We start from the raw sequence: 26,919 nt of genomic DNA, 5'->3' as shown, positions 1-26,919 counted from the left end.
CAGGACAGACCGAGAAACAAGAAGGGAGTGGACATGAGGAAGGAGAGTGGAGAGGCAGCAGCAGGAATGAAGAAAAGTTAAAAAGAAGGTTTCCCACCCAGAGCAGACAGGGCAAGTCTAGAGGCAGGCAGTGACTGGTGGGTTTGAGAGGGATTCCCGCTGGGCTGCCTGGTCAGCTAGGGTGAAGAGATGGGGCGTAGAGTGTTCCCGAAATCCTGGGGGGACTCAGATGTCACCACAGGGTGGGGACCAGGAACCGGGGCTGGCGCTGCCCTGAATCCTACTCTCTCTGCTTGTGAGCTGCGGTGGTCCTGGGACACCTGCCCTTTCGGCAGTGGGGGGCTAGGCTTCTGGGGCTGCTCATTGTCTCCAAGCTCACGACCGCTGCTGCTATTTCCTGCTCCCATGACCTCTACAGTATCTTGGCATCTTACGTTGCCTTCATTCCCTGCCCCTGCCTGGCATCTTATCTTTCCCCTGAATAAGCAGGACCTCCAGAGCCAGACACCTCCAGGCCCAAAGCCTCTAAAGGGGAAGATGGGAAGATAGGTTCCTGTGGGGTGGGAGGGGCTCGAAGCCTTGGCCTTGCTCAGTCCCTCTCTGGCATGGTGGGGGAGTGGCAGCGGTGAGAGACAGCAAACTCTGCAGGCTGAAGAGCAGGTGCCCCAGGACCAGATTAGCGGTTTTATCCACCTTTCTGGAATCTCTTCGGAGGCAAGAGAGGCTTCTCTGACCTTAACCATAAAAGGGAAGCTGGGTCTCCTGCCTTTGGGTAAGAGGCTTCCTATTCACCTCCGCTTCTGCTTTGCCGAAGCCAGAGGAAGGCAGTTATCTTTGCTGGGAGAGCCGAGGAAGCGGAAGGGCTGGCCCTCCACCCAGTCTGCGCCTATTTCCTGGCCGGGAATGGAAAACTACACCCCCTCGCCCGGGTCTCCCAGCGCCTGGTCCTGGGTGCTCACTTCCTCCCCTCAGTGGCCCAGTCATCATGTTCCCTCTGGGGCCAGGGAAGGGTCCCGAGTCACAGTGAGGTCATTTACAGAAAAAGAGACACAGGTTGGTGTGAGCTCCATGGAAGCCCCAGGACATGATCTTTAATTGATGTTCCTGTCCCTGCCTCCCCACCCCGAGCCCCAGATGACATATTTACAGGATGCTGTATGGAGCCAGTTCCAGGCCCAGGCCAGGGCAGCCTCCACTCCTCCCTGGGTGCTGCCGGGGTGGGCCCGGCCCGGGTGGGGCGGGAGGATGCAGACGGCTGGGAGCCAGGTGGACTGGTCGCAGGAGGTCTTGAGTCCTCCACATCCCCACGCCCACTCCCGTGTGTGCGCACACACAGGCATGTCTGCGTGTGTAGAGGTATTCACACTTGTGCAGAGATGTGGATCCAAATGCTTGTGCCAGATGCATCGCTGGCTATGTGCACACGCATACCACCAGAGTGTCTTCCGGTACCGGTACGGCAGCAGCGGTGCAAACCCCAGCCCTTCCCCTCCTGCTTGTGGGGCTGGTGGAGCAGGACTGGCCAGAGGGTGCCCCGCCCCCCCTTCTCTTGGGCAGTGCCAGCTGGACCGCAGTATTGAGGACCCCACCGTAGCCACATCCGGCCACCCAAAAGGGTGTCAATGGGTCTCAGTCCCCAGTTTGCCCTGAGGGGTGTGCAGATAAACAGGGAGCCATTTCCTCCTCACAGATGCCCCAGAAACAGAGGGACTATAACAGCTCAAAGGCCCTGGGGTGTTCAGAAACCCCTGCTGTGTCTGGGTGGGGTATTCCTGGGGAGAGGGGCTCTGCTCATTTGTGGCTTTCATCCCATAAGGTAGCTTGATCCCCATCTTGCCCTTGCCAGCTGGTTTTTAGCAGTCGAGCCAAGGCTTCACTGTCCCATGGGTCTTGAGGGAAGGCCATGCATGGGCAGGACTGAGTTCATGGGAGGGCTGAGGAATCCCGCCCAGCCTCGGCCTCTCAGGCTCGGCTGCAGTGGGAATCGGAGGACGTAATGGGGAGAACAACTGTAAACTTACTACTCAGCCCTGGAATGGGGGTAAGGAGCAGAATGAGTTTGACAGGGCCTTGAGGACTTTTCTAGAAGCTGAGGATCATATAGGAGACCTGCCTTTTCTTACCTCCTCTTGGACATTGCAGGCAAAAGCCCTCACCCTCCAGTCACAGGGCCACCCCTGGCTTTTCCTGCTTGGGAGAATCCTCCCTGGGAAGATGGCCCAGCCTGGGACCTCTAGGCCACAAGGGGGGGTGGGGGGGGCACCTAAACCCTGAGTCAGCCCCGGAATCACCCTTCTTGAAAGGGGGAAGGTGCCTTTTTAGTTCAGGGACTGTATTTTCTAGACCCCCAAATACATGCGTCCTGGCAGGGACAGCAGGATGGTCACTTTGAAATTGTAGACAATCTGGGACATGTGGTCGTCGCACCCATGACTTAGGCCTTGGGCACAGAACAGGCAGCTTTGGTTTGAATCAGCGCTCATTCTGCTCTCCAAGCTCCGCAGGGCTGGGCCGAGGGGCAAGCAAGGACGCCCTACCCCTGCATGGCTTGGGGACAGCTATGTTCAATGAGAGGATTCCAGGTGTGATCATCCAGGTAAAGGGCCCCAGGGAAGGGCCAGGCCTCAGTTCCTCTGGTCCCTCCTGGAAATGTCAAAATATCCCAACTTCCCTCGCCCCAGCACCCCCAAAGTTACATTCATCAGTTAAGATTCAGTTTAAAAAAAGTGTAGGTGTCAGCCCCCTCCCCCTAAGTCCCAGAGAGCTAAAACCCTGGTCCCAGCTGCCTGGTTTTGAGGAAGGGCCTTCCCAGGCCATGCCCACTGGGGGGAGGGCATCCCTCTAGCCCCCCCTCCCACCTTGAGCTGTGGCAGTCCGTGATGATGGAAGCTACATTCACACAGGGAGAGTTGGTGTACAAGGCCAAAGCCGCATGAGGTGGGGTGAGGGACCATGAGGGAAAGGCCCCAGGCCTGGTCCACCCTGGTGATGTGAAGGACGAGGCCACACCCCCCCACCCAAACCCCCATGGGACCAGGAATTGAAGGGCTTGGGCCCGGAAGACATTTGCATGGTGCCTCCCTCCGTGGCTGGGCGGGGGCAGCCTCGTGGTTCAGGGCGGAGACGGTGGGCGCCAGGCTCGGAGGGAGGGGGTGGCACTTAGGCCCCTCCGGACCTGGAACGGAGAGGGGGCATCAGGGGAGGATGTGAGGCAGGGCCCAGAGGGAGAGCCCCTGAGCCAGGCCCTAGGAGGTCAGTGCTGGGCCCTAGAGGCGGCAAGTCACAGGCTGGCCAGGGAGGGGATCTGGTGGGAAGTTCAGACAGCGGTGACATGGAAGACAAAACAGATGGGACGCAGAGGTAGCTCCTCTCCCCGGGGATGGGGACTACAGGGGACACAGCTCCAGGGCCCACCTGGGCAGGGGTGATGTGGCCATTGGAAGGGCAGGAGTAAATGGACCAAGGCCTGGGAGGGCAGGTGGGCAGGAGGAAGGGGCAAGGGCAGGTTGAGGGCTTTCTTTCCGGAGCGGGGCTCTCCCACCCCTGTAGTGACAGCAGTGACAGCAGGGGTGGGGAATCAGCCCCTGGCTCCCCCATCGACAGAATGTGAGGTGACGAATGAGATGGAGGAGACAGGCACAGCGGGAGGGATGACGTGGCCGGTGTCACACTGCCCCCTGCTGGGTCGGGTCGTACCTTCCCCGGCGGATGTTTCTTCAGGAGCCAAGGAGAGGACAGGCAGAGAGGGAAAGAAAAGGAGCCATCTGTGACCTTGCCCTTCTCTCAGAGAGGGCCTTTCTGGCTCCCATGAGACCCCTTGCCCCAGAGATTAGCCAGGGTCCCTAGGACCTGGTCACTAAAGATAGGCCTAGAGAGAGAGATACCTGGGTTTGAGTCCTGATTCTGCAACTAACGTACCACATGACCCTGGGCCTCAGGTCCCTCCTCTGTACCTTGAAGGGGTGAGACCAGCTCCAGGGTCCGACTCAGATGCTCACAGAACACTGTAGGCTAGGTGGGGACTAGGGGCCTAGGGACAGAGGACACAGCCCTGTTTTAGGCAGCCCCTGCTAAGCTCCACTCCATGGCCGTGCTGAGACGTACTGAGGGCCAGTCTTCTTTTGCAAGAGAAGCTAGAAATCAGGACTGTTAATGTAAACCTCTTGGTTTTTTTAAATGTGAGCAAAACAAGACCCTGTGGCTGGCTCAGACTCTGGCTTATTAGCTAACTTCTCAGAAAGGCCCCCTCAGCTCCAACACTCTGGGATTCCAATATCCACCCTCCACACACAATGAACACCTAGTGGTGTGGGGGGCGCATGTGTGTCTCTTACTTAAATCCCCAGCCCGTGCCGCCCAGGACGATGGCTGCAACCAGGACAGCCCCCGCGATGGAGCCGATGATGATGTTGGTACCGCTGGGACCTGGGGAGGAGGGCAGGGCTCGGTTGGCAGGGACAGGCGCGGAGAAGGGGAGAGACAGAGCCCCATCCCGGCCAGCTGCAGTCTCACCCTTATATCTCTCCGTCTCCCCCGTGGGTGGAGACGTGGGCAGGGGGTTGTGAATGCTGCAGTCTTTTCCTGTCCAGTCGGGCTGACAGATGCACTTCCCTTCGTTGCTGCAGACCTGGAGGTGGGGTGGGGCCAACAGACGTGAGTGGGGCTCTGTCTCGCCCGTCGTGAGCTCCTCCCACCATCCCCAGCCTCCAGGCACGCACTCCGTGGTGGGAGCAGATCCGGCGTTCCCCGCTGCCGGGGCAAGTGCTGAAGTTGAAGGCAGAGGCAGGCAGGCAGCGATGATCCAGGCACAGCATGTTGGGCCCACAGGCTGTGCCATCCTCCACGTAACTCAGGTCGGAGCCGTCAGCCAGCTGGACGTGGCCACCCCTGGGGGAGCCGGCATGGCCAGCCTCAGCCCTTGTCCCCCACCCCCATCACGGCTGCAGTCTGCCCTTCCCCAGACCGGGTCCCAGCCCAAACCTGCAGTCCAGCTCCTTGCCCTGGTGGTAGAAGGTGACACTGTTGATGTCCCCCCCTAGATCTCCCAGTCGAGGAGCTCCAGAGATGTTCACACAGAGGAGGAAGCCACAGAGCACGTCCCTGTTGGGGCAGCATGGAGACAGTGAGCCCCAAGTCTGACCTTCAACCCAACTACTACTACTATTACTTCTGAACTCGAATCTGCCTTCTCCCCACCGCCTAATTTTTCACATATTCTCTGTTGGGACTCATAGGCTCATCCTAGAACCTTCTGTCCCACCTCTGACAAAAACCCTCCCCAGCCCCAGAGCTGGGGAGGCCAACCAGGAGCCTTGGCAACTCACTGTTTATTGCACTGGACCCAGCCTGACCCCTTGCGTCCACAGTTCCCACGCTCTGTCCCCTCCACGTTCAGCTTCTCATAGCAGAAGCGATCAGCAGCCGCTGTAAGGAGATGATGCCAAGCGTCACCCACTCGCCCGGGGACCTCAGGCCTGCATCTCCAACACTCTGGCCTGATCCCCAGTCCAGCTGGGTTCCTGAGATCCTGGAGAGCCACGCACTCGTAAGAGGGTATTTTTAGCGAGAACTTGCCCCTCCTCAGCCTCTTGATTCTGGGTCCTCCAGAGACCCTCTCCCACTCCCAGCCAAAGACTCACCGTGGCCCCAAAGGGCTTGGCACTGCCGGTCCCGGGTTTTGCAGCGACCTCCATAGCAGCGGCCCTAAGGAAAAACAGGAGACAAGGGACTGAGACACGGAGTGGTCAGAATGGATACAAGACAAGAGACTGTACTGAGCCGGAGGCCCTGAGGAGGAGGAGCCCCCACCCCATCATACCTGTTCGTGATCACAGTAGTAACCATCCAGCTTGTGCAGGTTAGGGGGACACTGTGGAGAGAGGTGCTGGACTGAGAGCCGAGGGATGAAGGGGTGCCAAATGCGCCCCTCGTGGGGCTCATAGTTCAGTGCTCTTTCATGTCAAGGACAAGAGGTCTGGCTCAGAACTCAGGCTACGACGACGCAGACTGGCAAATCCCATAGCCTCTCCCTGTATCCTGTACCTACTTCACAGAGCTGGGAGAACTAAATGGAACTAAGTACGTGGCACGTAATAAGGACTTAAGAGATGTTAACTAATATTATTACACACTTTGATCCCGAGTACACACCAGGCACCGTGCCAGGCCCTGGGAACCCCAGCCAGACTATACTGATACAATGACTGAAGAAACAAAACCAGGAGGCATGAAGAACCGGTTTCTCAGTCGAGGAAACTGAGGCTGACCAGCGGTAGCGACACCAGCAACGGAGGGAAGAGCCTCAGAGACACGTAGCTCCGCGGAGCCAAAGCAATAGGGATAGGGGTTGCCTCGCCCATGGTCCCTCAGGGCGGCTGGGCCGGACGAACCTGGCTCGAGTCCCCGGTGCAGGTCTCCGCGATGTCGCACTCGTTCACCGCCTCTCGACAGGACACACCCCGCGGCTCGTACTGGGAAAGGGATCCTGGCTCAGTCCAGAACCGCCGACTCCCCGCCCGCCTTTCTCGAGGCCCCTCACTCATCTCGGCAACTCCTCGCCCGCCCCTCGGCCCCTCCCGGCCCACTCAGCACCGCCCCCAGGCCCGCTCACGGTTCCGCCCCTCCCACCACCTCCGGATAGGTGCCTCGCCCCGTTCCTCGTAGCCCCGCCTTTAACAGGCCCTTTGGGGGGCGCACGCCCCGCCCCTCTCCCGCTCCATTGGCGCTTTCTTTGCGTCAAGTCCCGCCCCACACTTACTCCGCCTCCGGCGGCTCCTCCTCCCTAAGCACCGCCCCTTATCGGGAAGTCCGCAGCCCCCATCCCTCCTAGGTGTGCTTCCGTCCCGCCCTGACGGTAGTTGCCCCTTACCTTGCAGCGGCGACAGCAGAGCCCGTCGCTGCACATGGCGTCGTGAGTCAGGGTGCATTTCTTGCAGCAATTCCCGCCCGCACGGCTGCACTCCTGAGGGACGCGGGGACAAGGGCAGGGAGGTGGGCAAGTCCTGAACCTCCCCACCCAGACGTTCTCTGGCGCGCGCCCCTGTCACCCACCTGGAGCCCTCACTCGTCTCTCACCTGCACCGAGCCACAGTCGCACTCCTCTCCCGCCTCCACGAAGCCGTTTCCACACTCAGGCGGGTCCAGGAGCTGGACGGGGGAGGGGTGTCGGGAGTCTGGCCGGGACCCTGTCCAAACCTCGTTCCCACGTCCCCCACCCCTACCCCCACCCCAGGGGCTAGTACCTTGAGAGGCTTGTTGAAGAGACAGCTCCCGCCTCCTTCCTGCAGAAACTGGTTGTATTCGTCGATGCTGCAGCGCGAGAACTTGCGGGGCAGGTAGAATCTGGGCAGGGGTAAGGGACGGAGCCGCTGAGTCCAGGCCCACTCTCTCGCCCCTTCTCAAGATTGGGGATGGGGTGCATAAGGGTAGTAGGTCACCATCTCGAGGAGCCTGAGGATCTGTGTGTCCGGAGACTGCGTAATAATCCTCCTGCCACCAAGCAGAAGTGGGCAGGGGACGTTGCTCCTGTCTCCCACCCCGCTCCAAACCTCAGGACTCAGCAGTTGGGAGGTTGGAGCGCTAAGGCGGAAAGGTGCCTCCAAATGAGGCTTTGGCGGCACCCAGTGGCGACAGCGCGCACTACAGCCTAGCAGTTTTTGTGTCCAGCTAGGGAATGTGGGTCTCCTGGTGCAGGGTCCTCAGAAAACTGAAAACTGAGGTTATTGAAATCCTAAGAGGTCCCAATAGCTGGGCCTCCCGAGGCCACTGGGTCCAGACTACCACCCACTGGGTCCAGATTTTCCCTCGCCCAAGACCCTCCCCTAGTTTGTCCCTAAGAACTCACCCAGTGTCCTCCATGATGCAGCCCAGCCAGTTGTCCGGGCATTTGCAGTCCCCTGAGGAGTAAGCCAAGTGGATATAAGGGAGGGTGGAGGACTGCCCCCCTCCCATGGACACTCTCTTCACTTCTAGAGCTGCTGGGAGTGGGTCTAGGCTGGTTGTGGGGCCACATGGGTCTTCATTGATACCTGCTGAGCTCCGGTGTTTATTCCACATCATGCCCAGGTTCTGTCCCAGCGTTTGGGCCAGGGTCACTGCCATGGCCCCCATGTTGTCGTACTTGAGGTGAGGAAGATGGAACACAAAGATGTCTACATCTGTCCAAAGGCACAGGGCTCATGCCCTTCACAGTCCCTGTCTTCAACCCCCACCCCCAGCCATGCCCCACACTGCTTACCTCATTCACACCCCCACCCCTGGATAGCGAGCAGATGCCCCCCACGTAGGCGGCCCCACTACTGGTGCTCTGGAAAGTTCTGCCCCTGGAAGGGAGAGGATTGTCATGAGAACCGCCTGCCTTGCCTATGGCGCCTTCCCCAGGCTGTGAAGGGGAGGCTGGGGAGCCTCCTACACTAGAGCCCTTCTTTGGGGAGGTGAGCACTGCCTTTCCTGTCAGCCTGTGTGACCTCAGGCAAGCCCCTTCCTCTCTCTGTTTGTCCGTAAGTCAAATGAGAGGCTCCTATAAGATCATCTCTAATCATAAGGAGTTTTATCAGATTTTTTTCTTCTTTAGGGCATTGGGTCCTTGAGGAAGGAATGCTGGGACAGTTTGAAAAGAGAAGAGGGGACAAAAGGGAGATGACAGGCAGAGGAAGATCGCTGGGGGGCAGGGAAAACGGGCATCAGCCTAAGATGTAAGGGACATTGTCCAGCCTGTGACAAGTGGCTGGGGGCTGGTGCAAGGCGAGCCCAGTGCCCGGGCCCTGCAAGGGCACCTGACGCAGAGCAGGTGTTCAGCAACCCTGTGCACTGCAGCAACCATGAGAGGCTGACAGGATGTGGGGGCTGCAGGACTCACGAGAAGAGATGGGTGGCATCACTGGGCTCAGGCAGGCCCTCCCGCCGATAGACCATGAGCCGAGCTAAGGTCTCCAGGAGGTCATCTTGCACCTGGATCTTGTCCCCGTCGGCCCACGTTTCCATGGCAACCAGCACGATGCGGGTATTGAGCTGCTCCTTGTACATCTGGGCTCAGAGGGGAGAAGATGAGGGTGGGGCTGGAGGGCAGGAGAGTGTCGGGGGGGGGGGGGACAGGGCTGGGGGAGGGCCTCAGTCTGTCTCTCCCTATCCGAGGCTGACAGGGCCCCCACCCCCCAAGCTCACCCAAAGCCTGTGTGTGGTGGGGCATTGGGGCAGGGGCGACAGAGGAGTGGGAAGGGAAGAGAGGCGGCTCACCACATCCGCCAGGTTCACAACGGACTTGGCAAAGTTGCTGGTGAGGACCACCGACTGGCGCATCTGCTCAAACTGGGAGGAAAGAGAGTGGGTGGAGGCCCAGGCTGCTTCGTGCCCCCCTCCCAGAGTTGCCCCCAGGCTGGGGATCTTACCAGCTGGTGGTCGTTGACCACGATCAGCTCCACGTACTTGGTCTCACTGTGCACAGTAGGGTGGCCCCGGCGGACCTGGGGGGTGGGTGGGCACTTGGAATCAGTCCCCTCCATGCCCAGTGTCAGGGCCAAGCCATGGACAGGCTCGAGGGTGCTGAACTCCAGTCAGGGACAATGCCAGTCCCCCACTGGTGGGGATCCCCTCTCTCCCCAGCCTTGGTATGAGGACAGGCAGTCTCAGTTTGTCCATAGTGTGGACAGGTGTAGACACGGGTGTTAGGAGATGGGGTGGGGGCTTCCTCCCGGGCATGGTTCCCTGGCCCCCAGCCACATCAGTCTGAGCCCTCCTTTGCCCCAGTCCTGGATGGGGTGTCCTGCTCTGGACCGCAGCCTGAGGTCTCTGCAGCCCGAGGTCTGTGCGGGCCCCCGTACCTGCCTTTTCCTTCTCAGCCTCGGCCGGTTCACAGGAGCAGAATGAGCAGGGGCAGCAAATAGGCAGCCTGGGGGAAGGGGTCAGGTGAGGGGGGCACAGCCGGCCCCCTCCCCAGCCCCGCTTTCCCTCCCTTACCTGGTTCCCTGCATCCGAGGGGGGCTGGGAGGAGAGGGGTCCGGTAAATGAGGTGGGGAAGGGGTCCCTGCAATGAGGGGGAATTAGTTCTTGGGGGGCTGACCAGGTCTGCTCTGAGTCCAGCTGGGGAGGGACAGCTCCAGCCCTTCCCCCCACCCCACCCCAGGGTGACCCAGAACTGGCCAGAGCTCCCATGTCGGATCTGATCTCCCAGATGCTCAGATTCCGGGGTCAAGACCTGGGGTCGCCCTGAGAGATAGGGGCAAAGGACACTGGAGCCCAAAGGGAGGTTACTTGAGGGACAGAGGGGACATTGGAGCTGAGGGCACAGGGGGATGGAACCAGAGCTGGGGTGACTGAGGAGGGCAGGAAGGCTGAGGTTACCAAGGGAGGAGGCAGCGACAGCCATTGGGACAAGCCATCGGGATGTGCGTAGGAGGGCTGTCAGAGGACTGTGAGGGGCTCACCTGGGGGGGTTCCTGAGGCCTGGCCATCTCGCGGGGCTCCACGATGTAGGTGAAGTTCCCGTCCGAGAAGACCCCACTGCGGAGAGAGAGGTGCAGCTCCCCACCATGCATCCCCAGGCCGGCGCTGGAGGCTCTTCCCGCCGCCCAGCCCCTCCCCATACTCACTGCAGCCCCTGGCAGGTGGAGAGGGCGGCAAAGGAGTGGGGGTTCCCGCGGAGCTTCCCCTGGTAGTAGCAGTGGTCTCCGGCCCCCTGGAGGAGCAGGAGGTGAGCAGACATGCCCCCTGCCCTGGCAGGAGAGGTCAGGGCCACCAAAGCTGCTCGGTGCGCAGGTGGCTGCGGTTCCTGGGGGTCCTGCTTCCCCTCCGGGTGTGCTCCTAATTGGCTGTTTCGCCTGGACAAGTTCCTAGCCCTCTCCTTTCCCAGTTCCTAGCCTCCTTCACCTCACCTACAAGATGAGGAAGCTGGACTACATCAGTGGCTCTCAACCATCTGGTGCACGGTTCACAGATTCCTCCAAGAGCTAGTGCTCGTGTGCCAGGCACTGTTCTGAGCACTTACCACAGATGAGCTCACTTGATCAGATGAAAGCTGTGGACCCCCCACCCCGCCCCCCAGCGCACACACACGCAACTGCACACACAGTGCGTTCTCGGACACCACTGCCTCCGTGGACCCCCTCTGGACACGGTCTGTGGCTGAGGAACCGTGAGCAGCCTGTGTCCACTTGGCTGGGGCTCTTGGGTCAGAGGGGCCAGCACCCCCTCCCTGCTCCTGCAGAATTGTGCTCCAGTTACTGAACTGGCTGGTTGAGGGGTGCGGGGCTGGGGGTGGGGAGGAAGGAGGCTATTTATAGACACTCATTCATCTTTGCTCAGGCCCCTGGGCTTCTGGGGCTGGGACCCTGGTGTCCCAGGCAGCCAGGAATTCCCAAGGCCTTGGTGCTGAGCAAGAAGGGCATTTCCCCAACTGTCCCCTCCTAGAAGAGTCTGGGGGGCATGGAGCAGGGAGGGTCCCTGAAAGCCTTGATGTCAGGTAGAGAGGCTGGCTGGGAGTCAGACCTTGGGAACTGGGTGAAGGGAGTCCGGGCTCCATGCCATTCGCCATGGTGACTCAGACTCTGGGAGCCTCCGTGGTGGGGACAGATGGAGGACCCCAAAGGGGCTGGGCCCACCTGAGTATAGGTGTACCTCGGATCCCATCTCCAGGGACCACCTGTCTCTTCGTCCCACCTCCCCTGCCCCCTTCCCAAGGCACTCACAGTGCTGTGCTGAGTTGTCCCCTCCCGGCTAAAATGGCGCTCCACATACTGTGAGGAGAGGAGGTGACTGAAACAGACAGAAGGGGTGGGAGGAAGGAGGGGGGGTCACCGCTGGGGTTGGGTCAGGCTTGGGTCCTGCCCCAGTTCAAATTCAGGCCACAGGACCCAGCCCTGCCCCCACCCCCACCCCCCCCCACCCCAGCCGCATCTAGGCTGTGCTTTTGCCCACCCGCCTTTTGCCCTTTCTCCCCGGCTCCCGGCCACACTCACTGGTTCAGCTCCAGGTCCAGAGTGAAATTGGAGTTGAAGGCTGGGATGACGAAACTCACCTGGGCCAGGTGGACAGGCTGGGGGTGGGGAGAGGGCAGAGGGGAGTCAACCTGAGGAATCCCAGAATAGGGAGTAGCACTGGGGAGGAAGGGATGGCCCAGCCCAGCAGCTGACGGGACCATTGATTTGGGTGGGAGATGCTTTGTACAAGCTCATCTTCCTCCAAGACCCTGTGCCTTTCCTGGGAGCAGGGACAGGAGAACGCACCCCTGGGTACAGCCCAACCCACCCTCTGGGCCCGGGGCACTGTGAGCAGCACAGGGGGCAGGGGCCAGCCCATCCACCTGGTGTAGGTGCCTCCTGGGGCCAGTCTACCCAAGCAGTGGGGATGGAAGGCAGCTCAGCCCGCCCACTGCTTCACACCACCCTCCCCCCATTGGCAGCCCCCCCCTCCTCACGTGGACTAAAGGGAAGTCCCCAGAAGTACCATGGGAAAGGGGCAAGCCGGAGATGGGGTGCAGTGTGATCCTTGGGCTCTGTAAATCAGGCCCCTCCCTTCCTGTATCCCGGCCCCAGCCTCAATTTACGGAGGAGGCCTCGGACTCTGCAGACAGGGTGGCGTGGGTGAGAATTGGAAGCTGGGGTGATGGGAAGATGCCATCCTGTCAGGAGGGAAGAACTTGGCTCCTCTACCCCCAAGTCCATTGCCCTCTGCCTTGCCCAAAGCAGCTCATCTTTAATATTTCAATCCCGTGGTTAATTTTTAAACACGGAAGTTTTCCTGATAAATTTTTCAGAGGGGCCTTTGCAGTGGGAGGCTCCAGGTTGTCATGGCAACATACCAGGCCTGAGCAAGATGGCTGCCCTTCCAGGTCTGGGCGCCCAGCTCCTGTGGGGAGTGAGGACTCCAGGCCTGAAGCTAGTGTGCCTGGAGGAACAGTGACCTCAAGAGAAGAAGGGGCACGAGAGTCTGGACTCAGGGGATGAGTTGGCCTTCTGGGCTCTCATGTCCCCACACCAAGCATCAGGTCTCACAAAGACCTGGAAGCACAGCAAGGGCCCCAGAAGGACTGGAGAGCCTTCTTCACCCCCATATTCATTTAAGACTGAAATCCAGATCCCCAGGTGAGGGTCCCAGCACTGGGCCATGCAGATGTGAGGCTTTTCTCTGCTGCCTTTCTTTTGTGGGGAGCAGGCTGCAGGATACAAGGGAGCCCCAAGGTCACAGAATCTCATTGCCTGGTCCTACCTGGCTTCCTCATCAATCACTTAGATTCCTCATTTTTATTGAGCATTTATTATGTGCCAGGCACTGTTCTAAATACTTTGCAAGTATTATCATATCTGATCTTCATAATAAGCCAGTGGGATGGATGCCACTGTTATCCTCATCTGACAGATGGGGAAACCAAAGCACAGAGAGGCTAACATGTTCAAAGTCACGCAGCTAAGAAGTCATGGAGCTGCGATTCAAGCCTACAGAAACAGTTTCCAAGGCCTCCTCACCCCAAAGATAAGATAAGGTAAGACAGAAATGGCCTAGCATCCATGAGAGGTCATGGGGGGAGGGGGGGTGAAGGCGCAGAGCCTAGGTAGACAGCCCTCTGAGCGCCAAGGACACTGACTTGCCCCATTCCAGGCCAACTGGAGCTCCAAGCTCCATCCCAAGCCCTTAGAGTGTCGATCAGAATTGAAATAGAAAGTCAAGGACAAGGAGTCACTGTTTTCCCGGCCTTGGCCTGGCCCAGCCCATCTCTGCTTCCTCCGTGCCCCTGGGCCTCTACCCTTCCCACCCACCCCCTCGGCCCTCCTTCTCCCCTCCTGGGCTTGGTCTATCTCTGCCTTTCCCACCTGTCCCTGCCTAGACTACTTCTGCCCTTCCCTGCCCTTAAGTCTGTACCTCCTTGTTCTTTCTGTCCCTGACAGAAAGCCCCTGTTGGCCACCCAGAGGTGCAGACTGTTCAGGCTCCTTGCCCTGAGTCCACTCTCTCAGGCTGTGCAGCTTCAGGGATGATCCAGCAGCCTCTCTGAGCCTCAGATCTCCCCAACGAAAATGGTAAGATGAGCCCAGATGCAAGCTGTGAGGTTGGCTTTGGGTGGTGGGGGTTGTCCTGGGCCTGGAGAATTCTGGCAGGGTCGGCCCTGGTGCTAGCAGGATCTCCCCCACACAGGAAGTCAGCAAGCTAACCATCTGGCCTCCCCCATCTCTGTGCAGACCAAGCTGACCCCCACTCTGGGGAAAGCCCAGACTGTTGGAAGAGCAGACACTAGGTCCCTTTTGTCCCCACCATTTCCTGCAGCCTCTTCTTTCCCCACCCGGTAAGGCCCAACCTGGGCTGGACTGCCCCTGCCCCAGCAGGGCACAGGGCACGGGGGCCAATGAGAGCCAGAGCAGCTCTTGGGGCTGGGGGCTGGGCCCAGGAAGGGCTGGGGGAGCCATCAAGGGTGGTAGAGGAAGAGGAGGGAAACCAGATAGCTGGGCAGGGGGTTCATGGGGACACTCCCTGTCTGCAGTTAGAGAAAGAACAGGCAAACCCACCTCGGTCCCCAGGACCTCTGTTCTCCAGTCACCTGGGGTGGGGGCTGCTGCTGGCACCAGAGTCCTAATACCCCCTCCCCCCAGCCAAGTTTTAGGCCCGAGTTCTATCAAAGCCAAACTGCTCCTTGCTTGGTCTGCCTCCTGCCCCTGACCTGCCCCCGACCTCGCCCATCATCCCTCAGTCCCTCCCTCAGGAGCCCCTTCTGTCCCCCTCCACCCACCCCACCTACCCGCCCTCCTCTGTGCCCAGCTCAGCGCTGCTGGTGACTGGCCGGCTGGGCCTCGACCCCGTGCCCTGCTCTTGCCTCCGGCTCTCACGTGCCCTGGCTCATTTGATCTCAACTCGCCCGGGTCATCTGGTGCTCATTTTACAAATGGCAGGCCAAGGCTCAGGGAGAGACACTTGGAGGTGACTGGCCCAGGGCCATGCTGGGGAGGTGTGGGGTCAGATCTCACCCTGGGGCTGCAGTTCATGTCTGCCATGGCAGCTGGGGCCACCTGGTTTCAGTGACTGTGCCCTCCCTAAAGCTCCCTTGTCACCAGCCCGTTCACCCCCCTAGGCATTGTCTTATGCTCCGTGTCAGGCTCACCTAGATGTGGGGTGCAGAAAGAAGGAGGCAAAAATCCCACTGAAGTCCCAGAATCACAAATACAGATGCCAGGCCCCCACCCTAGACCTACAGAATCACTGGCTCGGGAAGGGGGAGACTGAGGATCTGGAGGATTCTCGGATGCTCCAGAAAATCCGAGTGTCCAAGCACTGCCCCTCAAACTGTCACCCCAAATATCTCCTCCCAAACTTCCATCTCCTCCCATGACTTTCTCCTCCCCACTATGTCTACAATGCCAGCACTGCCCAACCCACAGGGGGCTGTGGCCCCCACTACTCCTGGACCTTTAAGCACACAGTTCTGGACGTCTATTTCTCTGATCACTGATTCAAATTCTTGCACGGTGACTTTTAGTCCCCAGAAGCACAGGCTGTGCCTACCTTTTTCCCTGCCCAGTGGGCTCAACAGTCACGTTGAATGGAAAGGCATCAGAAGGCCTGAGCCTCAGTTTCTCCATTGGTAAAATGAGTTTGTCATGGAGCTCAGATGGAAGCCCTTTTTAATATGTTATTATCACAAGGATTAGTAATAATTGAAAAATGGAGTGTACATGTTCCAGCTAAACAGGGCTTTGAGGACTAGATGAACCACATGGGCTGGGTGGTGGCAGATGGCAAGAAGCCAGAGAGGCAGGGAGAAATCCCCTCCCCACAATAGTAACCCCCCCACCCCCCCACCCCACGATGTGCTGAGGCTCTATTGATCCACAGGACAGCGGGAATCCCAGACCGTGAGAACGGTTGAAAATTTTCTGATAATGGGATTTGACCTAAATTTTTGATGACAGTCACTTCCTTAGAGGGTCATTAGTCCCTCTGGGGACAGACTCTGGGCAACTGGGTCCCTGTAGGCAGCCAGGAGGGGTAATCAGGCAAGGCCAAGCCCACAGGCCAGTCTGGCCGGGGAGAACTCAAGACTCCTGCCACATTGTCCCCACCCTCCACCAGCACCACCTGGAGCCTGACAGGTAACCCCCAAATGCCCTGGCTTCTGTCTCAGACACCAGCCTTCAAGCTGGTGCCAGCTGCCCAGCACCCTGCCCCTGACACGCAGGAGCGAGGGCAGGCCTTACAGATGTTAAACACCTGCTCTCGCCAAATCCCAGGCAGGACATCTGACAAACATCAACTCCTCGAATCCTCCACGCAGCCTGGCAAAGGAGAGACAACTATCAGCCCCATCTTATGGATGAGGGGGGTGGGATTCAGAAGGCAGCAGTGGCTGACCCCGGTCACTCAGTCAAAAGCAGTGGGGCCAGGAGCCACCAAGGCTGTCCTCCCCAAAGCCTTTCAGACCCAAGCTTAACCTCCTGCGTGAATGATCTCTCTTCGCAGCCCTCACCCTTCCAGACCAAGCTGGGCTCAGCTCAAGTCCCAGAGGCAGCTTCTGGCCACCAGCCCCCTCCCAGGAACCGTCTCCTGCCTCCAATCCCAGGACAGAGCTGTGACCTTGGCTGCATGGCCATAACCCCAGTGGGGTACTAGGGCTCCTGGCACAGACCCGGTGGCTCCCTGCAATGACTGCCATCTAGCAAGGGCAGGGGACTGAGCCTTGCTGAAGTGACCCCCTCCAGCAAGAAAACACAAACACTGAAACACACACCCTCAGCAGAGGGCTTCCAGGGTAGCATTTCCAGTAAATGCTGGTCTGGACAGCTTTCACAGGAGCTCAGCCCAGTGACTAGGATCCCCCCTCCTCCAGCTGGCTCTGATAAGTCTATCTCCTAGGCCTGGAGGCTGGAATTTCTCCACCCCCATCCTGTTTGCTTCCCCCACATCCTGCCCTTTTCTTGGTTCTGAAGGAGTCTGGGTTTCCCCAGGGGGCAGGCATGACCCACACAGCAGCTCTGTGTGGTTTAGAAGAGTCCCTTCGGAACACATGTAGCCTCATGAGCCCACAGATTTCAGTCTACTTGTTGGGGCACCCTTGTGCAGTGAACAACCAGCCCAACTGTACACGGTGGCCCTGCTTATTCTTTTGCCTCATCCTTCAGCTTCAGGCTCCCTGTGACCACAGGTTTCTGCACTTCCAGAAGCTCCCCCACCTCTCTGGGCCTCAGGCCCAGCTTTCTTCCAAACTGGACAGAAGTGAGGTGTTGAGATCAGTGGCAAAGAGGGCAAAGGGACCCCTGTGGCCCTCTTCACTATACCCCTGAGAGAGAGGCAGGCCGGCCCAAGTGTATCAATCTTGACTCTGCTACTTAAGTGCTGTGTGACTTGGGCTTGTTATTTCACTTCTCTGTGCCTGTCTCCCCCCACCTGTAAAATGGGAATAGCGACAGCCCCATCTCCTAGGGCTGTGATGAGCATTACATAAAATCAATATATCTAAAGGCATAACAGTGTCTGCCCCAGTAAGGGCCCAGCAATTGTAATATCTCTAGCTTCTAAAGTCCTTCCTGGCTACCTTCTCTCTCCCCCACAATCCCCCACAAAAACCAGGAGCCCTCAGCACACAAAACCCTTTCCTATCGCCACCTTCTGGAGGTGAGTGATGCTGAGATTGATGTTATCATGAATCATCCTGGTTTTAGGGCTCAGGGAGCTAGGCCTCAGACAGGTGATATGACCGGCCCGAGGCCAGAGCAGGTGAGCACACAAAGCCCCATCATCCTCACCCTGCTGGCCAGCGTGTGCCCTCAGACTCGCCACATGACCTGCAGCAAATAGAGATCTTGCTGCTGGCTCAACACCTTTCTCAGCCTGAGTTTCCAAACCAACGCAATAATTTCGGACTCAGTCCAGCAGCGCCAGGGTGTGGCACTTCCTGCTGGGACATGGGCTCAGTGCTGCATGGGCTCCATCATCAGCCCCGTACATGCCGAGGCCAGAAGTGCTTCAGGGAGAAATGCCAGGTGGGAGGTAGAGGGCTGCAAAGTGTCCTTCCAGTCAGGGGGAAATATTTTGGACACGTGGGATTGCCCCTGTGCCGAACTTGAGAGTCCTTGTGGTGGGAAGTACCGGGTCTGGGAGAGAATCACTCCACTGCTTAAAGATCTGGTTGACTTTGAGGGGCGCCTGGGTGGCTCAGTCGGTTAAGTGTCCAACTCTTTTTTTTTTTTTTTTAACTTTTTAAATGTTTGTTTATTTTTGAAGGAGAGAGACAGAGCATGAGCGGGGGAGGGGCAGAGAGAGAGGGAGACACAGAATCCGAAGCGGGCTCCAGGCTCTGGGTCGTCAGCACAGAGCCCGATGTGGGGCTCGAACCCACGAGCTGTGACATCATGACCTGAGCTGAAGTCGGACGCCCAACCGACTGAGCCACCCAGGCGCCCCAAGTGTCCAACTCTTAATTTTAGCTCAGGTCATGACCCCAGGGTCGTGGGATCAAGTCCTGCATCATGCTCTGTGCTGAACATGGAGCCTGCTTGGGATGCTTTCCCTCTCCATCTCTCTCTGCCCATTCTCCGCTTGCGCTACCTTGCTCTCTCCCTCTCTCTCTCTTTCAAAATAAATAAATAAACATAAAAATAAAAAAGATCTGGGTACCTGGGTGGATCAATCTGTTGGGCATCTGACTTCGGCTCAGGTCATGATCTCACAGCTTGTGAGTTCAAGCCCGCATCGGGCTCTGTGCTGATGGCTCAGAGCCTGGACCCCGCTTCGGATTCTGTGTCTCCCTCTCTCTCTGCCCCTCCCCCGCTCGTGCTCTGTCTGTCTCTCTCTCAAAAATAAACAAACATTAAAAAAATTAAAAAAAAAGATCTGATTGAGCAAGTTACTCAACTTCTCTGAGCCTCAGTTTGCTCATCTGTAAAATGGGCAGGCAAAAGTTACCTGCCTTATAGAGTTGTGAGAATTCCACCCCAGGGGAGACTGAGGTACAGATAAGGCAGGGCTATGACTACGTCCCCTGGGGAGGCTGCAGGGAGGTCTCTGGGAAGGCTCAATGCTAGAGAGACCCCCATTGGAGGTGACCACAGCCCCATAGATCCACAGAACCCTCCACTCCTAACCTCACCCCCTCAGACACCCTGTTGGGCATATTCAGACTTGGTCACTCACACACATATCACAAATGCACACATGCCACCCACTCAGCCAGCAGAACGACACCCAAAGAGACTCCCCTGTCGCCTGCATACCCAGTAGTCAGGCTGAGCAGTCAACTCCTAGCCAACACAGGCTTGGGTGCACAGTTCTCAGATGGGGGTGACATCAAGGATGAAAGCTGGACCAGGGACAAAACCCAGCCAGGATACCCCATCCCTGGCCTTGGAACCATCCCTGCGGCCCACCCCCCGGGAGCCTGGGCAGACACTGAAGGCAGCCTCCAACCCCTTCTCTTTCACCCCTGCTCCACCCCCACTCCACCCCACCCCCACCCAGGCCTGCCTGCTCAGGACCATTAACCACCCTCTTCCTCACTGCCTTGAGTGATGGTCCATCTATTATGCATGCTGCCTTCCTGCTCTATTCCATTTCCCGAGTATCCCCCCACCCCCCCCCCCCCCCACAAACCCCTCCACCTCCCCTAAGGGCTTTTAACCAAGTACATTAGGCAGGGCCAGATGCCAGTCTGACAGATGTCTGTAATGCTAGCCTCCGTTTCCCTCCTTCCTCCCTCTGCCCAGCCCAATTTACCTCCCACCACTCCCAGCTGCCAAACTTCCCAGACCGCGGTTGTACCCCTCCTCTGAATCTCTCCTCTACACCTCCTAATTCCGCCAGGCCTTTGCCATCCTGCCCTCCGCCGCCCCCAGTTGGCCTGGCTAACTTTCCGCTTCCAGCTCCTGGAGAGCCAAGCCGTGCTGAATGAATATTCCATCTGGGTAATTATTATTCACATGATATTAATTAATTATTAATTGCAATTAATCTCCTTCATTCCTAACTTTCCTCTGGGAGGCAGGAGGGGCCTGGCAGCTGAAAGGGACAGAGGGCGGGTGGAGCTGGCATTTGTGGGTGAGCTTAGGACCTCCAAGCCTTTTCCCAAGGCCCCACCCTCGGGCGAGGACAGGAAAGAGAATGACAAGCCTATCAGTGCACAGAGGGGAAACTGAGGCAGGATCAAGCACTGAGCTGTTCCAAGAAAGCCCACTGAGGGTGGCTGTGATGAGAAACAGGAGCCCTAATCCTTGATGGAGCTCTTAGCTGCTTCTCCCTGCCCCCTACTGCCTTGCCCAAGCCCAATTTGGTGTAGAACCACTTGCTTTGGCAGGAGAGGAGTGGGGGCTGGTGGAACCCTGACCCAAGGCTGGACTGTACCCTGGGCATTCCAGGGTCCACGGAGGACAGGGGATCCCCATGATGATTGGAGGGGGCCTGGAGTGAGGCAGGTGGGTGCTCCCCACTAGTGGGCTCCAGCACCCATTATACAGAAGGAGAAGCTGCGGGAGCCGGCTTCTTGGGGAGGTGCCCAAACCCTGGCTGCCTGGTGGTCTTCCCTGGGTTCCAGGCCTGCTCCAGACCCCTGGCCTCACACCCAGGGCCACTCACCGGGCCCCCTGGTGGCTCCTGGCGGACCCTGGTGTCCAACTGCTGCTTTCGGACCTCTCCTCCGGAGCTCTCCCCCACCAGACGACTGGGCTCTGTGACCTCAGGGGCTTCCGGACTCCCCAACTGGGGTGAGACCCGCCAGTGCAGAGCTCCGACAGGACCCCGGGTCCCAAGACCTGAGGAGACAAGGCCATAGCTGCAGGCGGATGCCCACTGAGGGGCAGGAGACTTGGGACTGGGGTGAGCACACTTCATCCCCCACTCTGGTGTGCCCCTTGGAGCTGGGCGGATCTGGTCCCCTGCAGAGGAAGAGCCTGATGGGGAGGGGGCCAGGAGCTTTCCTCCCGCCCGCCTGTCACGACTGCCCCCCCTCACCCGCAGAGACCTGCAGAGTCCGTTGGCCGGCGGCAGGGGGCTGGCCGCGGTGGGGCGGGCCAGATGGGGACAGGTGGGTGCACGCGCCCTCCGTCCCCCTTTCCCGTCCCCCCCGCTCCCCCCCCCCCCCCGCGATCGGACAGGCTGTCACCCCGAGCACTGCAGGAAAATGTGGCTGCAGCAGAAAGCGCCGCAAAACCCGGGGCGGGGGCAGGGAGGGCGAGGGGGCCGGGGCCGGGGGCACTCACCGGGCGGGGGGAGCAGCGGCAGCAGCAGCAGCAGCGCCGCGAACGCCCAGCGCCGCAGCCGCCTCATGGCTCGCTCATAATCCTCCGGCTCCGGGGGCTGCGGCTGCGAGCGGCGCGGCGAGGGCGGGAGGAGGCGCGGGCGGGAGGCGCGGCTGCGGGAGCCGCGGGCGGGGGCGCCGGCCGGGCGGGGGGCGAGGCTGGCGGCGGCGGCGGCGGCGGCTGCGGGGCGGGCGCCCGGCTCAGCTCGCTCCGGCCGCGGCCATCCCGGCTGGGCGGCGGGCCGGGTTAAGAGCCGAGCGGCGAGCACGTGAGCCCAGGGCCCGCCCCCGCCCCCCGGGCTCCCCCGCCCCCGCCCCCCCCCCTCACCCCAGCCGGCCAGGGCCGGGGCCGGGGCCGCCGCGACGGGAGGACAAAAGAGGCGCCGCCCGGAGACCGGCCCTCCCGCGGCTCCTCGGGGCCCTCGGCAGGTGCACGGCGGGGCGCGCCCGTCCCGGTCTCGCGGCCCCTGTCTTGGCCATCCCTCGCTCCGAGGACCTCAGGGTTTGTAGGGGGGAAAGGCGGGAAACAGAGGGACGCCAGGCTCTGACCCCGAGGCGGCCAGTCTGGGGGACCACACGGTCGGGGGTCGGGGGCGTGTCTTTCCGGCTCAGGTTCGCCCCTCCGGCGTGGTACCCAGGAAGGGGTTTCCCTGGACCCAGACACGAGGTCCCCGGTCGAAGGCTGTTAGCGCTGGGAAGTTTAGAGAACCAGCGACGGGACCGAAGGGATCTCTCACCCACCCACAGGAGAGCAGGTCACTGCAGAGTCGTCCCACACCCTGGGTCCAGACACCTTTCCATCCTCCTGCCTCCAGGAGGGCTTTGGGGATTGCAGTCACCAGAGCCACCAGCAAGGGCTGGTCTACTAACTCTGGGCTCCTGAATCCCTCACACAGGATACCTCAATTCTATCCCCTAAATATATAAAATAGCCAGGTCATTTACATGCTGTTAGCATACCTCATTCCTGCCCCTCCCTTGCCAGCCCAAATCTTTGAGGAGAAGACACCTCTGGAAACACCCACCCTCTGTCTTCCACTCTTTGGCCAGACAAGGTTACCCTGTCTGCAAACCTACCTGACCTTCCAACCTTTTCTCCCACTGAGCCCCCTAGTGCTCTTGGGCTGCTGGGTAAGATGGACCCCCACCCATACGGGGGGGCTGGGATCTCTGATTTCAGCTAGGGATCTCAAGAGCCTGAGACCTGAGATGGATGGGGGTGTGGTAGGGCTCGGGCACTGCTGGTGAGGTCCCACCATGACCTTGTGCTCAAGACCAGAGCATCCTCAAACCTACACTGGGAGGCCACAGGTAACTGCAGAGTGGAGTGGAGGCAAGGAATCCCTTCCTGGGTCCTCTGCTTCCCTAGGGACCCAGGGACTCTGCCTGGGATGGGGGAGCTGTTTCTGGCTCCTGACTGCACCCCCCCCCCCCCAGCTCTATTTTAGGCCCAGGAGAGGTGAGAAGGCAATTTCCTGGGAGGTGCTGACATCAATGCTGGGAACGGGGTGACTACCCCCAACAACCACCTACCACTCCAGACCCAGATACTCGGCAAGGCTGAGCCGATTGGTCCTTCACTCTGGAGACATCTTGGAAACCTCTTTCAGGGTGTAGGGGCTCCCAGGAATGAGGACCTACTATGTGATATTCCTTAGGAACTCAGTCAGGAAGGAGAGAGTGTTTTCGTTTCACAGGTGGGGAACCCGAGACTCCAAGAAAGAGGTACCCATGTGAGCTTCCCAAAGTCCAAGAGCTGGCAGTGAGTGGCCATTTATCCCACCTTCCACTCTCTGACTCCTCCAGACACCAGTGTTTGTCTTGTCCCACCAGTTCCAGGGCCACATCAGTGAGCCCCAATCTTGTGTGCCTCCCAGAATAGGTGGGGTTTGTCATTGCACAGTGGAGGGCACTGGGTCTGGGGGAGTCTGGATCCCCTCCCCCAGCATGACCAAGACCACACAGCATGCTCAGTCTGTGGCCTGGGCCTGGTCGAGGCACATTGCTACCATTTTCTGTGGCTCTGGTTCCTTGAGGTTCCTGTTGAGAGTTCTTCCTGGCCCCCAAACTGGCTCTTCTCTGGTGGCATTCTGAGCCAGCTCCCATGGTAGCTCAATTATATGGCCCCATGACCCCCAACAGCCCCCTTTTCTCCCTGGGTGGGTCGCTTCAAGCAGGCTCAGCTGGTATCTTGACCCTCCCTTGAGCGCACCTCACTCTCGAGGCTGAGGTCCCACCTTCCCGCTCCTGTGACTCCTGTGTTGCTTCTGCTACAAGCTTCACACCTCTCCCACACAGCAGCCTGCCTGTTTCTCTCACCCACCTTCTCTCCTGAGGTCAAGAGCTGTGGAGGTAGCATCTCTTCACACCAGGGGCTCCCTGGGAGAATCCTTACCCCAGTACACAGCTATGGAGGGCTACTTTGGTCCCTTCTGCCCATTGCTTGTTTGCTCCAGGAGGAGGACGGGACTCTGGAAATCAGAGACTGGTGGTCACTATTCTGTCTTGATGGCCACCCTCTGGTTCACTCTTGCTGAGGGAGCTGTTAGGCTCTGGTCCCCACCCCCAGCCCTCCTTCAGGAGCCCTTACCACCGAGAGGCCTGGGGCCTCCTTCCCTGAAGTCCTGCCCTCCAGCCAGTTCTTCCCTCAAATTTTCCTGCACAGGGGCCAAGCTGGGCTGATGTGGGGCCAAGATGTAGTCCCAGCAGCTGCAGGTAAGGGAGGGGTGTCTGCTGCCCTTGGCCCCTCTCCTTCCCTCTGCCCAAAAACTCTATCCTGGAAGACATGGTGGGTGGGAATTCCTGCCAACGGAGTCTATCCAGGCCCCATGCCCAGGCTTCGAGGCCTGCCGCAGAGGCCACGCCAGGCGAGGGCAGGGTGGGGCCACGTGAAGAGCAGGACTTAGGGCTTCAGGCAACCAGCCGATGTCCCAGTCCTGGTTAAGGGCTATGTGACCTTGAGCAGGTCTCCCGGCCTCCCCAAGCTGGTTTCCTCATCTGTGAAATGGGGGTTAGAATGCCCCTTCGCGACAGTGTTGCAGGGGGTAAATGAGTGGCTGGCGTCAAATCCTCAGAGCAGCACCTGGTGTACAGAAATGCTCCCTCGATCTGGGCTCACACCATCCATGTGGCCCTGAAGGTGCCATGGAGAAAAACAGCTTCCTGGCCCTTGTCCTAGACCCAAGGGACTCCTTTGTGGCTTGGGGTCTTGGGGCCCTCTACCCTGCACATGGAGAGACTGCCTTTGACAGGATGCTGAGGGGTGGGGAGCAGAGAAAACGCCCAGACCATCAGGACCAGAAAGTCCTTCTGCTTCCTCCCAGATCCCAGCCCAGTGCCCTGTCCTTCCCACTGGGAAAGAACCACTCTCCTCACCTGATGAGATCTTTCCCGAGGGAAGTCTAGTGCTCCTTCCTCCCTCTCAGTTGTCCTTGAGAACCCTTCCTGCAATCTCAAGCTCAGGGAGGAATTGGAGGAGCCTGGGATCCCAGGGGCATCCATCCTTTGAGAGGTTTGTAGGGCACAAATATAGTCATGCTCCCGAGGGCCCAATATGCCGGGGTTGGGGGGTGTGGCATATACCCCACTCCCCTTTCTCCCCCTCACATGGGATTTCTCGGGTTGTGGAGAACCAGTTGTTGGAAAAGTGGGGGCGGGCCTGGGGACAGGGCGTCTCACAGAACCCCTTAGCAGCTTCACCCACAAGTACACAAGGAGATAGGGCCATAGGTCATGAGGTGGGAGATTAGTGAAAATGAGCTCTGTTGAAAGGTCCAAAAGAGAGGCCTCACGGGTACATGCTGCAGAGGGGAGGGGAGGATAAAAAGTTAGTTTGTTGAATGTTTATAACATCATAACCAGATTTAATTCTTGTGACTTCCTAGTAAGGCAGAAACTACCATTATCTCTGTTTTTCAGCTTAAGAAAACAGCATCTCAGAAGCCTTGCCCCAGGTCAGAGTTAAGGGAAGGACTGGGAAGTGAACTCAGGCCTGTGTGACTTACACTATAGGATTCTCAGAGTATGGAATCTGGACCTTGAATCATAGGGCATCCTTGCTGTTGTCGAGGGGGATTCCAGGTCAGTGTCAGAGAGCAGCCTCAGGGCCGGAGTGCCCACGGTGGCCAGACAAGGGACCAGCCTGGCTGGTCTGGGGACAGGAGGTGTCAGAGACCAGGGAGATAGGGTGGCTGTAAGGAGAGGATGGGCATCAGGGAGAGTGACCAGGAGGACCTCAGCCTGATGGGAGAAGCTGAGGTAGAGGGCACCAGGAGAGGCGCAGGACAAAGGGGAAGGGGAGCCGGTCTCGGAAGGAGGAACAAGTCTTTGGGTAAGTAGGTCTGTGGTGGTGGCAAGGACAGAGGGATCTAAGGGAGCCGGTGGCCATCAGGGCATTTTATTATTGGAAAGGACTTTTGAAGGTCATGTCATCTAAGCCCCTCACTGAAAGATGAGGAAACGGAGGCCCAGATTAATAAAGGGACCCCCCAAAGACACACCGAGTCAGGGTGTGGCTAGATTCCCTGCCTTCCCACCTTGCACAGGTGGAGAGTAGAATTCAGAAAAGGAGTCTGGGTGGAGCTTTCTCCACCCAGGTCACATCTGTGAAGGTGTGCAGAGGTGAGGACAAAGGTCCCCCAGGCCCAGGTTGGGGAAGCAGGGGTGTTAGAGGGCTGGTTAGGGCTCTAGGAGCTGACTCAGGGCAGACATTTGAGGTCTGTGCTGAATGAGGCTGGTACAAGAGGGCAAGGCTGGGGGAGGGGAGGACCAGGCTAGAGTGGGGTCGAGCAGGGGAGCCAGGTTTCAAGGCGGAAAAGGAGAAAGTGAATCTGCCTTTGAGAATTATCAGGTTATGTGGTGACCTTGGAAGGGACAAGCCCAGTGGAGTGCTTCAGGCAGAGCCTCCGCGGGTTTGGAAGGGCAAGAAGGTGCAGACATGGAGGCAGTGGCTGTAGACCGCAGGAAGGAGCTGGAGAACAGTGGGGGGAGCCTGCTGAATCAATGCAAGTGTTTTCCAGGATGGAGTTTTAGGGCAGAGGGAAGAGATGGCAAACCCAAGAAAAGGAATTTGATGAGGCTGGCTGGGTGTAGAGCAGGGACAGTGACAGGAAGGAAGGACACTGCTTCCTTTGTAGGAGTTGGATGTGGAAAGGGGATCAGGAGCAAGGAGAAGCAATGCCTGTGGAGTCTGAGTCAAGGTCATCTGTGGAGGAGTGGAAGGGGTTTGAACAGTCCCCATGCCAAGGAGCCACTGAGGGCAGCACCCATCTGTCCAGCCTCAGGTCTCCTGGGGCCCCCTTTAGCAGCAGAGCCAAATGAGTGACCAGAGACTGGACAGATGCCGCGTGACCTCCCCTCGGCCCTCAGAGGCTGTGACATACGCTCTCCCACTTGCAGGGGGCTCCTATCTGGCCATCCACTTACTCTGTCCACATCTGCTGGGCTTGAGTCCTGCTTTGGGTCACTGGAGGGCACATCAAGGCCTGACACACTGCATTCCAGCCCTATCCCTTTGCTATTTGTTATTAACAAATTTATTTACAGTTCCTGAACCAAGATTAATTGTGAAATTTAACAGGAATGGCATAAAAAGGCCAAACATGACCTCTATGAGGGTTGTACACACAGTTGCTCTATTTCCAAACTAACAACTCAGGTCCTCACCCACAGCGAGGCCCCCCTTTCTTCCTCCAAAATGAGACACAGAATAGCACCAGGC

General features: G+C 58.8%; 1 protein-coding gene across 6 annotated transcripts; it reads right to left on the bottom strand.

Annotated features, from left to right (window-relative positions):
- Positions 1-638: 638 nt before the first annotated feature.
- Positions 639-21,348, bottom strand: ADAM11 (ADAM metallopeptidase domain 11). Of its 6 annotated transcripts, XM_027048857.2 has the most exons (27): positions 21,163-21,345; positions 20,540-20,715; positions 11,952-12,028; positions 11,682-11,748; positions 10,587-10,672; positions 10,422-10,497; positions 9,955-10,021; positions 9,819-9,886; positions 9,387-9,461; positions 9,235-9,306; positions 8,858-9,024; positions 8,237-8,321; positions 8,028-8,118; positions 7,844-7,895; positions 7,242-7,341; positions 7,075-7,146; positions 6,869-6,961; positions 6,390-6,470; positions 5,819-5,869; positions 5,640-5,703; positions 5,325-5,424; positions 4,981-5,100; positions 4,719-4,887; positions 4,513-4,627; positions 4,335-4,425; positions 3,697-3,714; positions 3,007-3,175 (listed from the first exon to the last, which is right to left on the bottom strand). In XM_027048857.2, the coding sequence occupies exons 1-27, from the start codon at positions 21,227-21,229 to the stop codon at positions 3,160-3,162; spliced, it is 2,316 nt and encodes a 771-aa protein (XP_026904658.1). In that variant the 5' UTR covers positions 21,230-21,345; the 3' UTR covers positions 3,007-3,159. The 6 variants fall into 6 exon arrangements, with proteins under 6 accessions (XP_026904656.1, XP_026904659.1, XP_026904658.1 ...); XM_027048855.2 differs by lacking the exon at positions 4,719-4,887 and having other exon boundaries at positions 639-3,175; positions 21,163-21,348; XM_027048856.2 differs by having other exon boundaries at positions 3,032-3,714.
- Positions 21,349-26,919: the final 5,571 nt, after the last annotated feature.

Source organism: Acinonyx jubatus, chromosome E1, assembly GCF_027475565.1.
Source record: "Acinonyx jubatus isolate Ajub_Pintada_27869175 chromosome E1, VMU_Ajub_asm_v1.0, whole genome shotgun sequence".
NCBI classification, from domain to species: domain Eukaryota; kingdom Metazoa; phylum Chordata; class Mammalia; order Carnivora; family Felidae; genus Acinonyx; species Acinonyx jubatus.
Note: the sequence above shows the minus strand (reverse complement) of the source record. Positions and strands in the feature narration are given on the sequence as shown.

Coding starts and splice junctions, on each gene's coding strand:
- ADAM11 (XM_027048855.2), bottom strand. CDS start 21,229: ATGAGGCGGCTGCGGCGCTGGGCGTTCGCGGCGCTGCTGCTGCTGCTG. Junction 10,498..10,586: donor TCCACCTGCCAGGGGCTGCA/GTGAGTATGGGG, acceptor CTCTCTCCGCAG/TGGGGTCTTCTCGGACGGGA. Junction 10,022..10,421: donor GGCCTCAGGAACCCCCCCAG/GTGAGCCCCTCA, acceptor CCCTCATTGCAG/GGACCCCTTCCCCACCTCAT.